The following is a 12,783-nucleotide window of genomic DNA, read 5'->3' as shown; positions in this document are numbered from 1 at the left end:
ATATTGTCTTGAAGTTTTCTAATTCCATTTTCATCATCTTCATTCAAAGACAATGGTCCCTCTCTAATCTCCTAGTGTTCTTTCTGTGATCTTCCCATCCTTCAAAATCTCCTTGCCTCCCTTACACTCGACTGCTATGTTCATGTACTGCTGAATGCACCACTCCTCTCCTTTATTCAGTTAATTGATTGCTGCTATATGCAATGGTTGTTCTTTCTTCAATATATTGCAAAGTGCTGTATACATCCGCCTCTCACCATTCTTCAGTTGATTGTGTTGTATGCACCACCTCTCTTCTTTTTCTGCAGCCCACTCGTGTTGTAGGCACCACCACGCTTCTTTCATCAATCTATTGTGTTTCTTTATGTGTCACTTAGGGAAAAGTTCACTTGAGAAACTTCCTTTTGGAGTCTCTTCTTTTGATCTCTATCAACGAACCAATGCTTAGATGCTGCACAAAACCTTTGTTTGCCTATGTGAGTATTATGTTTTCATTTGATTATGGTCATATTATAGTCTACATTTTCCAGTTCACATAACAAACTGGGCATATACAGTGTCTATGCTTCAACTTGTGGAGTGCTAAGAGTATTAGGTTAATAAAATATTAAATCATGGATTTAATTGCACATAGGTATTTATGGGTGTCTGTGTGTGCATGCAGTGTCTCTTATGAGAATGCAATACATCATTTCCTTTCATCACATCAAACTTATTAACTTAAATGTTATTCTATGACTCCAACTCTGATACAAAAATTGAGCACACTCTCTTATAAAAATGCAATAGATTATTTCCTTTCACCAAACTTAACAACTTAAATGTTATTCTACGAATTTATCAACACTGATCCAGAAATAAAAATAAATGTACAAATGGCATAAATATACTGAAACTATGAAAAGAATTAACAAATGAAAGCAATCATCAACATTATCAAATAATAAGTAGATACCTCAAGCAGGTCAGCATAACTCTTTACTTTGTAAAACTTAGTTATCTCAGTGCTACCATAACTTACTGCATCTTCTGACTGCCCTACCTACAAAGCAAAGCATGTTAGTATCGTAAGCAGCATAACCATGTAAGATTAAAACAATAAGAGGTACAAGAAAAGAACCACTGCCAATAGAGGTAGTTAAGAAAAGACAAAGCGTTACTTGAACATACTGTTACTATTATATACTCATGTGATTTAGGGTTTATTAAGGATTCAAGAAGTTAAATATGAAAATGTGCTGCAATTAGGGTTTTTAGGGCTGAAACAGGCTGTCTCTGTGCAGTTTTTGACTGGATTTGGGTTCAATTTGGGTTTAGTAAGGTCATTCAATGGTTGGCAATCATCTTGAATTTGATTTGGGCACAAATATAACTCAGATTCAATTTAATTTCACCGTTTTATGGTTAACCGGTGTTGAGCAGAATGGATCAGCTGGTTAGGGTCATGCATCAAATGACCCCTCTCCCTCTCTCTCATGCACCTTCTCTCATCCCTCTTTCAAGAAACCCATTGCAGTGTTAAGGTTACTCTCAGTCTATCAAGTCTGAGTAGACCAATCATCTATGTGAGCCAATCACGATGATTGAGCTAGGCAGGCATAGTTGACCAAGCAAGCTAGCTAACTTGAGTGTGTCAATCAAGATAAACAAGCCAAGTGGACTAGATGGGCCAATTTAGTTAATTGAACCGGTGGGACCATAAAGGTTAATTGAGCTAGCAGATTAAACAAGTCACACAAGCAAGTGGGATGGGGGACTAGTCGAGTCGATTGACTGGGGTGAGCTAGTACCATTGATCGAGTTAGGTGGTTGAGTAGGATGGGCAAACCAGGTGAGTTGTGCTTGTCATGCTGACTGCATATGTGATGAGGTAGACTGGTGACATGCAAAGATACTAGATAAACAAGTAAAATCGATTGAAAAATTAGATGAGAAAAAAGGTTAAACATAGCGTGTTTAACCAAATATACAAGAGAATAGAACAAAATATTGCTCTTTTATTCCATTTCATTTTATTTCATTTATATGTCTATATGTGCCAAATGAACCCTTAATCGCAATGCACCCTATGGCATGAGATGGTGCCTTTCAAAAATTGCTTTCAGTTCTATATTGATAATGAAAAATATTTTAAATAAATCATCATACTTTAATATTCAATGTTATACATAACACAAATAGATAATAACTAAAATGGTATGTTGAATAAAAATAACTATATGTACTAATAATAACAAATGCCATGATGCAAATAACATTTGAAAAAACTCCCAATGTAATAAATAATTAATTTGTATCATTATAAACAAAGAGCTTAATATAGAAGATACTTCAAAAAAAACTATATGCAGCTTATGTTAGTAAATTATATTAATAAGATGCACTAATTCAATTCAACATATTAAGTAAAAGATAAAGATAATATTTGCACAATTGAATAACCCATGGTTTTCTGAAGAGACATCACTGATACCAGATTCTACAATGAAAGTTATTCAAAGAAAAAAAACCTATAGTAGAAGATCCAGTATGAACTTACCTTAATATACTCAATAAACCTTTGAGAGCAGAGTATAAAACAGATAACAGACATCTCATCCTGCAAAAAACAAGTTGGCAAGTTTCATTTGCAAACTCTCGCACTCAAGTTACACAGCTGATATATTCTACACCGAGATATGGAAAAACATGATAAATAACTCCAGAAGATTAATTGAGAACACACAAAAGTCTTTTATGGGCTTTATGTCATGGGATGATGGCAGGGCCCATTTGTAAATATGTAATGCAGGTTTAAAATCTCAAGTCGTACCAAGTTTCAATCACTAGAATAATACAGTAGTAAGTACCATATCATGCTGTTATAACATGGTTTCAATACTTATTATTAATAATAACATGATTAATTTTACTTGATATAAATTGTAACATTAAATTAATAATAACATGCTGTTATAACATGGTTTCATTATAGTTGAACTAGGTTTCGGGCTCACATGACAAATGGTTGATGAAGTAAGTGGAATAGATGAAAATCTACAACCCCGAAAAAGCTATAGAGTGAGAGAACTTCACGAGAATGATTTTACATCAGAAGAAGAAGATGAGGATCACAATAATGATATTGAGTTGATGTCCGATGAAGAACAAGTTGTTGAAAATTACGGAAAAATAGAATAAATGTGATATTTTATTAGTTGTGTAATTTTGAACTGATTTTAAATTTGATGTTGGATTTATAGTATATGATTTATTATGTAATTTATATTGATACCGTGGAATCCGCCTTGTGGTGCCTAATCCCTGCCTAAGTGGCCTAGGTGCTACGCGTTGATCTGGCACCTGCTAGCGGTAGCGAATTTTAGAACCTTGCTTTCATGTATATTGCCCATTAATCTTCACAATGAATCTCTTTATAGATGATTTTATTGGCAGTATATGTCAATCTACAGTTTTTCTCAATCTCTTCATTTATATTCTATCCATGTATGGATGAATATCCAACTTCTCTATCATACAAAAGGTTATTCTTTTGCACTCTCGATCTGCAAGATGTTCACAACTGATTTGATTTATCTTTCAAACATGTTCCATGTCAATTGTCATGATTATTTTCCATCCCTTTAAATCTTGTAAAAGCCCAGGGTGGTTTAATCTAGTTTCATTTATTTGATAACCATTAATCCCCTATTGTGGCAACTTCAATAGTGTCACACACAGCCATGGACCATTTCTCTCCTAACGACTGTTTGGCACATTTGTTCTTATTTGTTCTCTCCTGTATCATCAGTGTGCCAGTAGAAACAACCAAACAATGAACCAGTCCACAAGCCACTTCATGAACTGGAATATTTAAAAATGTTGATGCTAGCATAGTTAAGTGTACCAGACCAACTTTGTGATGTAATAAAATGCAAGGAATAGAAACATATACCAAATGATTTTAATATGATTATACAAATACAAAATACAAACCTACTTCATGACCAGGGACCCAGTAATGATCTTGAGGTTGTCAGGGCTAATAATTGTAACATTGCTTCTATTGAATCGGTAAAGAATTTTAGGGCTAAAATTCTGAATAATGCCACTATCAGATGGTGACAAGATTGTCAATTTTAAAAATAAAAATATTAGCAATGGCAGATTGGTAAAATTGTAATAATAGTTACACATCATAATCATAATAATCATATTCTTAATAATAATTAATACCAGATCATATTAATAATAGATTATTATAATAATGAGAAAAATATAATAATAAATTATAGAAAATTTTACATAAATATTGATTTTTAAATCAATCAACAATGACTACAACATCAAATAATATTTAATTCTGTGATGGAAAGAAGCAATGAAGAAGAATCTGCATCTCAAATATTTGTCCGAACAATTGTGTCGCCCATATTGGGCAATGCAAAATGATATTTTTGATCCTTGATCCAAATAGTCGGTAAAGACTGCTAACTTTTTCATATGTAATCGACAAGCAAAAAGAAAAGATGAGAGGGAAATAGAAAAATTATGGAACTTGCAAAGATCTTAAATTCATATGATATTTAGAAGTATCAACAGTATACCTGCACAACCTGTGGATACCATTCTCGAAGCTTTCGAAATGCAGAATCAATATTTCCATTCTTGATTAGCTTCATAATCATAAGTCAAAAGAAACAAGAGAGAATATCATTCAGTACTTAGAAACATAGATACACACTCCTCAAAATAAACAAGAGAGCATAGATACACACTGCTCAAAAGAAATAAGATAGCATATCATGCGACCCTGAGTAGTTCTTTCTTGTAAAGAAATGAAACATTGAATTTGAAGATCTGTCTCCTCCATGAAAATTTAAAAAAGGCAGTACCCTAAAGATAAAATTTGCTTCCACAACCTTTGGGAACGATAAAAGAATCTAAATTGGAGTTGTAATTGATGACCTAATATGTATTTAGTAGCATTACGTCATTTGAAAGGTTTTGAAGTTCCCCATTATTCCTGAGTTTTACTACAAGATTACTTGTGTAGAAAAATGTAAGGCATCTATAGCCTTGTTGGCATCAGTAAAACTTCTATAAAATCATGTTTAAAAGACCAATGCGGCAAATACTGTTAAGAGCTTACAGTGCATAGAATCAGAAAGCGTGGTGAGGATGATGAGGTAGATATGGGTGATATTTTATCATCACAGAATTGCCAGAGATGAATAATAATGTGATCAAAATGGGAATAGAATACATCCTTCATGGGAGTACATTGATCGAAAGTATTTAAATATTGGTCAGATAAAAATAAAGTCCATAGGTCAAGACAGCACTGTACTGAAACTAATATCAAAAAGGTCAAAAAAAAAACAAAAAATGCAATCGGACATTACAAAGATGTTCAAATAAGGTGCTTCATTGAAAAGGTAAATAACAATATCATGTAGCATTTTGATTGATGCTCTGATCCATAGAGTGTTAAATCCTAAAGATCACTTTCCAGTAAGAAACTAACAAGCAACAAAATTCAAAGCCAATAAATGAAAACATAGAATATAATATTTTCCCATAACAATGCTCCTACCTGACGGAGTATATGTCTATGATTAAGAGCATAGACATCGTCTTGATCACTAAAGCCATTTTCTGTAGCTGAGGACACTGAAGGATAGGTACTTTCACTCGCAAGGTCAAATGACTTCAATGTTTCTTGATACCCGTAGTGTAACAAATAGGAACGAACAATCCTGACAGAGATCTACGATAATTAGAATTGTGTTTAATGATGCAGCTCAGTGTAAAAAGTCTATAATATCCCTATTGCGTAAATGACAATTGAAGATAATGTTTGGGGGTATATTTTTGACATGTCAATAGCTAACCTATTAAAAAAAAAAATTCAGGAGATGAACAATGAGCCTATGAGTTACCAAACTACACATGTAATGTTTATAGGTGTACTGCACTTCATTTTCTTGAATATTTTACACTAGGTTAATGGAAGTGTGTGCCACATCAGTATTGAGTGTCCGTCACAGTAACAAGTAGTCAACTTTCAGTTATGGAAACTGCATTAAGAACTTGAGTAAATAAGCATGGAATTAGATGCCAGAAATATGGATTTACATGGCTTTCTTAAGGGGGAGATCAGTAAACCTAGGCATTCATAAACGACTACACCAGAGACAGTGACTTTAAAAATTATCAATGGATGACTTCATCAGGTTCATGTTGCCAAATTGAAATGTGTAGTTACTTTTGATGCCATGGTGAATGCATCAGGACAGGCATGGCAAAGAATCTGAAAAAGTCAAAGTGTGTTTACAATGACATAGATAGATGTTATGTAGGATCATACCATTTTCATTAAAACAAGGTAATAATAATGGAGCCTTGGATTTGTTACATGGCCGTAAGTATTTTAGGCTAAACAACTATGAGAGCTATTGGACAAAGAACCTTTTACTTGCTAGGCAGTTTAGTTCCCATCGGGGTCCATTCAAATTGTCGTACGACTTCAACTACAGTTTAGTGGTGCCAAATTCCCAGAACCCCATGCTAATGCAGAAGCATGTTGAACATTTTAATTATTCAACGGACAGTCACATGAACTGCCTATGTTACCTAAGAGGGTGAATCTTATACAGTTACCTACTGGGACTTCAAAGAGATTTATGTAAAGGAAACAAGACTCCTTGTGCAACGGTAAGGTGTATTGTAATATTCAAACTCCATGATGCAATGAGTTGAACTCAAAACCCCATTCAGGTATGCAGGCAGTTCATGTGGAAGAACTTCTAAAAATTTTGTGCTTGTGATTGATTGTACCAAGACTGGACTTCAAATTACAAACAAAAAGTTGTGATTTCATTCAAACTTGGAACATTCACTATCCTAATCTACTTTTTGCTTATCATTCTATGCTACAACAAACAAAATTTTACAAAATATACAGAAAGACCATTTATACATACATCCCATTGAGGAACCACAGAAGAATTTTAAAGTGTCTAAATCAAACATCAGATTAATTTAACCTGGTGTTAAGTGATGAATTTAAACATATAAGCAAATAAATTCACAAAGTAAGATCAAGGATATGAATGCAGAAGGAACCACAGAAGAATTTTAAAGTGTCTAAATCAAACATCAGATTAATTTAACCTGGTGTTAAGTGATGAATTTAAACATATAAGCAAATAAATTCACAAAGTAAGATCAAGGATATGAATGCAGAAGTAAAAGGAGAGCAAGAAAAACAAATAGCAGAATGACTACTGAAACCAGAATAGCAGAGACAATTCTATGGAGCTTCTAGGGCATAAAGTAAGATATTTCTGAGACTGTAATGACTAATTCAAAGTTCACTGGCAAAAGTTTTGCACAATTGCAAGTAAATGTCACCCAATTCCCTCCACAAGCAACTTCTTCAGAATGATTTGTGTTAAACTAACATACCGATGGCTAATATTTGGCTGCAAGGAAAGCTTTTCAACCACTGACTGCTGTTTCAATCTCTCTTCCATAATATAGCCCTGTCCAGGGAAAAGAAAAAAAAATAATCAAACTTAAGAAGATAAAGGCACAAGGCACAACAAATTGAATGAAGAAGATGATCATTGCTATAACAAGACAGGACTCCAACATAAACGATTTAGTCATAAAAAAAAAATTCGGAAAACAAGATTGCAAAATAAATTGCCACTTGTAACCTCACATGCACATTCCAAAAAAAACTATTTAAGATAAGATTACATGAAAGAACCAGAATACTTGGATTTCTGACCAAGTTATCATCCACAAGCAAGAACTAAAATCTAAGTTCAAATTCAAACATGTTCTTGTGCTTGAACACCCTTTACCTAGTAAAACCAACCCAAAGCAACAGTAACAATCACAGTAAAGACAGGAAGCAACAGCACCCGTCACACTACAGACAGGAACATCATGTTGCCAAAAACATTGACCATAGTTAGCAAACTCAGTCATAATCCAGATCGACCAAGTTAGATCAGGAAGCAACAGCCAATTGATCTTGGCAGATTTCTCAGGCACCTATCTGAGGGTCACTGAAATGCAGAAATAGATTACATCTCCCAAGAAATAGATGAAACTGTATTAAGGTTGAAAGGCAACTGTAGGTTTGAACTACACTTTCTAGACAGACCAACTTTCCATCTTTTCAATCTATCCGGATGGACAAATTGGCAAACAAACACAAAAGGAGCACAAAGATGATAGAAAAATAGGAAGAAAAGCAAGAACTTTGTCTTTTAATGAGATCAAAACTGGATTTGGAGGAGAAGTGAGAGGGAAATTATTGTAGGAAGCGAGAGTACAATGAGATTTTGATCCTGCAATAGACTTCAATCTCTATGCAATAAACCACAATGAATCAATGATTTATGGAGGAAGAAGAGCTCAAAGACTCAGACACAGAGCTCAATGGGCATGATTCACAGTCACTGCCAAAGGCTTGGGCAAATGAGATTTGATTCCAGAGAAGAAAGAGAACTGGCTGATCATCCCCTCATTAATTGATGAAGGTCCATGATTATCAAGTGGGGAAGGAGTGGATTTCAGAGCAGGCACTCGAGCTCTCTGGAGGAGGAGCTTTGCATGGTTTATGATAAGTAATTGAATTTCCAAAATTAAGACATAATGAGATATAATAGTTATTTAATATATTAATAATCTGTTAATGACTAACAACAGGCAGTATATTAACACAACTTGGTAAAATAATAACGATAATGTAAAATAATTAGTGAAAGGTTAATTTAAAATATTAAGTAATAACAGATCAATATTATTAACAATACTATGCACTTTTTATATCATCTTAGTATAATGTTGCATTTTGTTTAGTAAGATGAAGAAAATCATCTCTTTATGATAAAATAATACATCAGAAGTCGAAAGCGCAGTACAAAATATGTATTTTCACTTTGTAATATGATTTTGTGCAATATTGGATAGACTTGGTGGCAACCTTGTAATCCTTACAATCAATTGCAGCATTACTTGGGTAGATGATGTGCTCACATCTATTCTAAATAGGTGGTTTTGGGTGTTTACATAATATTATTATTTATTATAACATCATCACGATCATCATATTATGTAATTGATTTGAGTTTAGTTTCAAATGGTAAATATATAGCTATTAATCTGGCAATATGATATCAGATTATTTAAAATAATAATTGGTTTGAGTTTAATTTGTGTTATATTATTAAATTAGATTAATTTATGAAATCAAATTAGTCATTTAAAACAATGTTAATAATTTATACTTATTTATTATTTTTATTATTAGATATAATTATTTTATTAATAATTTGAAGTTATTAGTATGTATTTATAGAATTGCATTAGAATTGGACTTTATTAATTATGTTTTTTTTGTTTTCATTGATATTGCTGTTAATTACTAATCATCTGGTTATACAATATGTAATTATCTATCAATTAATCACTGCTAATTTATATAAAATGCAAAATTAATATTCTAAAACAAAATTCACTTCAACTGTATTGATATATGTTAATTGTTCTTAGGTTCTTCGAATATCTTTCGTTACATCAATCATTGAACAAACTTATCTTGTTTCATTTTTTTCATTAAATGACCTTTTTATTTTTTTTACTCACCAACTCCAATCTCACCAATCTTACTGATCTAATACAAATTATACAATTGATTCCTAAGTTTCTAGAATGCCCAATACCAATAACTGATATTGAAAACCATGATATTGACTAATTTTCTTTACCAGTTATATTCAAAGTCATAAGACATTTGTAGTCATTGTGTCCACTTGGTTGTCTGAAGCTATTGAACACATATTCAGATCCTCTTTCCTTTGATCCCTTTCATAGTGGAGTGGTTGATCTTCTCATTGATGAGGAAGATGCTGGAGATACAACCACTTGGGCCAGTTGCCCTCCAATTTCAGTGTTCAATTGAACAGACAGTACATCCTGAAAGAGAAACCTATAAAACTCAGGCTCAAACTTCTTCTTTTACCCACAGCTACATCTATCCAATCTCAACCATCATTCTGATGTTAGCACATAAATTAGCAGTACATACAACCAAAAATTCACCCTAATTTTTTTATTACGAGGCGAGCAAAGGTGCTTTAATATTTCAGAAATGATTGAATCACTTTGTCGAATCCACCCTTGAAGAATTCCACAATTTCCTGCCAACACAATCTCTACTATTAATTACCTTTAGGGGAACTGCCAATTAAAGGATTTGAATGATTGCTAATGAAAATAGGTGTTATTTATTATATGACATGCATTGTACCCACATATAAATCAAATATGAAAATCAAACATATATTATATGGATAAAATATATACTTCAGATCAAAGTTTAAACTCTCGACCCGTGCCGAGATTTGGATCGGAAAAATACGATTTTGATTTCGTATCGTGCCAATATAATTTCGGTATTTTTTAAATGTAAAATATATTAATTAAGAATAAAAATTAATCTAAATATTTAAAATACAATATATATATATATATATATATAATTTTATTAGGGTTTAGTTAAACCTATTAAAATATCCCTAATATAGCTAGAAATTAATTGAAATTATTAATATGAGTTTATTTAATTTTACTATTCGTTGAACTGTTGCACCTGTTGTGCGACAAATCCGCCATGTGGAGCTCACAACGAGTCTGCCACGGCCGCTGGGCTCTCGCGACGAGTCTGCTGCAAGCCACGCGCAACGAGTGCACTGCGACATCAAGAGACGAGTCCTCGACAAGTCGCTGGGCTCACGCAACACCTCCGCGGCCACAAGGCTCGTGCAACGAGTTTGCCTCCGCCATGGGGCTTGTGTGACACCTCTAAGGCTGGTTGTGGGCCTCGAAACCTTTGGAGTATCGGTGCAGGTTTCAGGCCACAAGCGGAAGGGTAAGTTTCGCCCCGCACAGAATGGTATTTTAAACCATGCTTCATATCAAAGGTTACTTTATTTGCCTTATAGCTTGTGGATAACAGAGAGATTTTCCAACCATCCAATTTGTTAAGACTTGCAATTAATATGACAATATGACAGACTCATGAACAGTTATTAGGGGATCATGGTATTTTTCATTCATTCATCACACATATAGTAAAATAGTATTAGTAATGTTGAATTTTTTAGCATGAAGACTGAAATTTAAAAGTCCATCAATGACAATTTTATGGCTGTCTATTTGGGTGGAGAAAGACAGCAAAGAAAGGATCAGAAATGGGAAGAGGGAAAAAAAGAAATTTCCATTTTTTATTTGCTAAAATAGACAATAATAGCTATATGGATTCTTCTATGTCATTAAACTTTATCTACTACTATATCATCATCTATATTTAAATAAATTTTATTCTATTTAATTATTGTCAACCAAATCTTCTTTGACATTCCTCGTTTAATGTGCATATTTATCATAATTTCACATTGCCTAAGGACATGTCTATCATCTTAAACGTGGTCTCCAGAATTTTTTTCTCAATAAGTGCAACTATAACTCTCTCTAATGTTCTCTATTGAGTCCATCCTCGTATATCCACAGAAAAAAAAAATAATCTTTCAATGTTGTCATTCCCATGTACATGCAGGGTTAAACCAATTCTTTTCAACATTGTTCCCCACTTTCATCCACTCTAAAATCACAAGAGAAGGAAGGAACGCCAAATTGATCCCTTTCTCCCTCTTGCTTTTTCTTCCTCTAATGAAGTAGACAAGGGAACTCAGTGATTTGATTTGGTTTATAAATAATCAATTCAAATTTAATTATGCTTCAAACCTTTGGTCAACCTGAAACAAATAGATTTAGGAAGGAAACCAAACAATCAAAATTTGACCAACTTTGCTTTGATTTTTCAATCTGAACTAAATAATGGGTACCCCTATCTTTATTCGCATCATCCACTTATCTATATATATCTTCAGTGTACTTATCCACCTTCTCATCTTATAATGGAATCTATAGATGTCATAGGCCACGACCAAGATGCTTGACAAGGCCTCATATAGGTCGTGCTAGACATAATCTAGAGTGGTGCCAACTAACCTAGGGACTAGTGCTCTTGGACAAAGCCTAGGCCCTTTGGACCTAAATTTAATACAACAACAACCAAGCCTTATCCCACTAGATGGGGTCGCTATATGGATCCTTTTATACCATTGAACTCTATCTCCTACTATATTATCATCTATACTTAAATAAATTTTAACTTATTTTATTGTTGTTAACCAAGTCTTCTTTTTTTTTCTTTCTCTTTCTCGTTTGATATGTGTGTTTGTCATAATTTCATATCGTCTAACTGGAGCATTTATTAGTGTCTACGTACATGCATGTACCATCTTAAAAGCATCTCTCGGAGTTTTCCCTCAATAAATACAACTCACTTTCTCTCTAATGCTCTCATTTCTTATTCTATCCACACATTCATTTTAACATCCTCATCTTTTGCTCATGCGCACTAGTTATAGCCCAACATTCAATTCCATATAACATAACAGGTCTAATTGTAGTTTTGTAGAATTCTTTTTTAAGTTTTAGAGGTATTTTACGATCACATAAAATACAATCACATAAAACACCCGACACTCTTTCATTTCAACCATCCTGCTTGTATTTTATGTAAGACATCTCTCTCAATCCTTCTATCATTTTGTAAAAATGATCCTAAATATCTAAGCTCTCAATTTCAGACAACTCGTCATCTCCTATCATAACAATTGCATATTTATTTCTAATATTACTAAACTTAAATTCCAT

General features: G+C 33.2%; 1 protein-coding gene across 1 annotated transcript in view; it reads right to left on the bottom strand.

The window, feature by feature from the left end:
- LOC121968049 (ran-binding protein M homolog) overlaps nt 1-12,783 on the bottom strand; it is a 30,626-nt gene that overhangs the window by 2,098 nt on the left and 15,745 nt on the right. Inside the window, exons 5-9 of the mRNA XM_042518573.1 lie at nt 7,450-7,526; nt 5,576-5,738; nt 4,587-4,655; nt 2,540-2,599; nt 956-1,042 (exon numbers count right to left, since the gene is read on the bottom strand). Of these exons, the coding sequence (XP_042374507.1) occupies nt 956-1,042; nt 2,540-2,599; nt 4,587-4,655; nt 5,576-5,738; nt 7,450-7,526 (456 nt within the window). The remainder of the gene's footprint in view (nt 1-955; nt 1,043-2,539; nt 2,600-4,586; nt 4,656-5,575; nt 5,739-7,449; nt 7,527-12,783) is intronic.

This window comes from Zingiber officinale, chromosome 1B, assembly GCF_018446385.1.
Source record: "Zingiber officinale cultivar Zhangliang chromosome 1B, Zo_v1.1, whole genome shotgun sequence".
In the NCBI taxonomy this organism is placed as follows: domain Eukaryota; kingdom Viridiplantae; phylum Streptophyta; class Magnoliopsida; order Zingiberales; family Zingiberaceae; genus Zingiber; species Zingiber officinale.
Note: the sequence above shows the minus strand (reverse complement) of the source record. Positions and strands in the feature narration are given on the sequence as shown.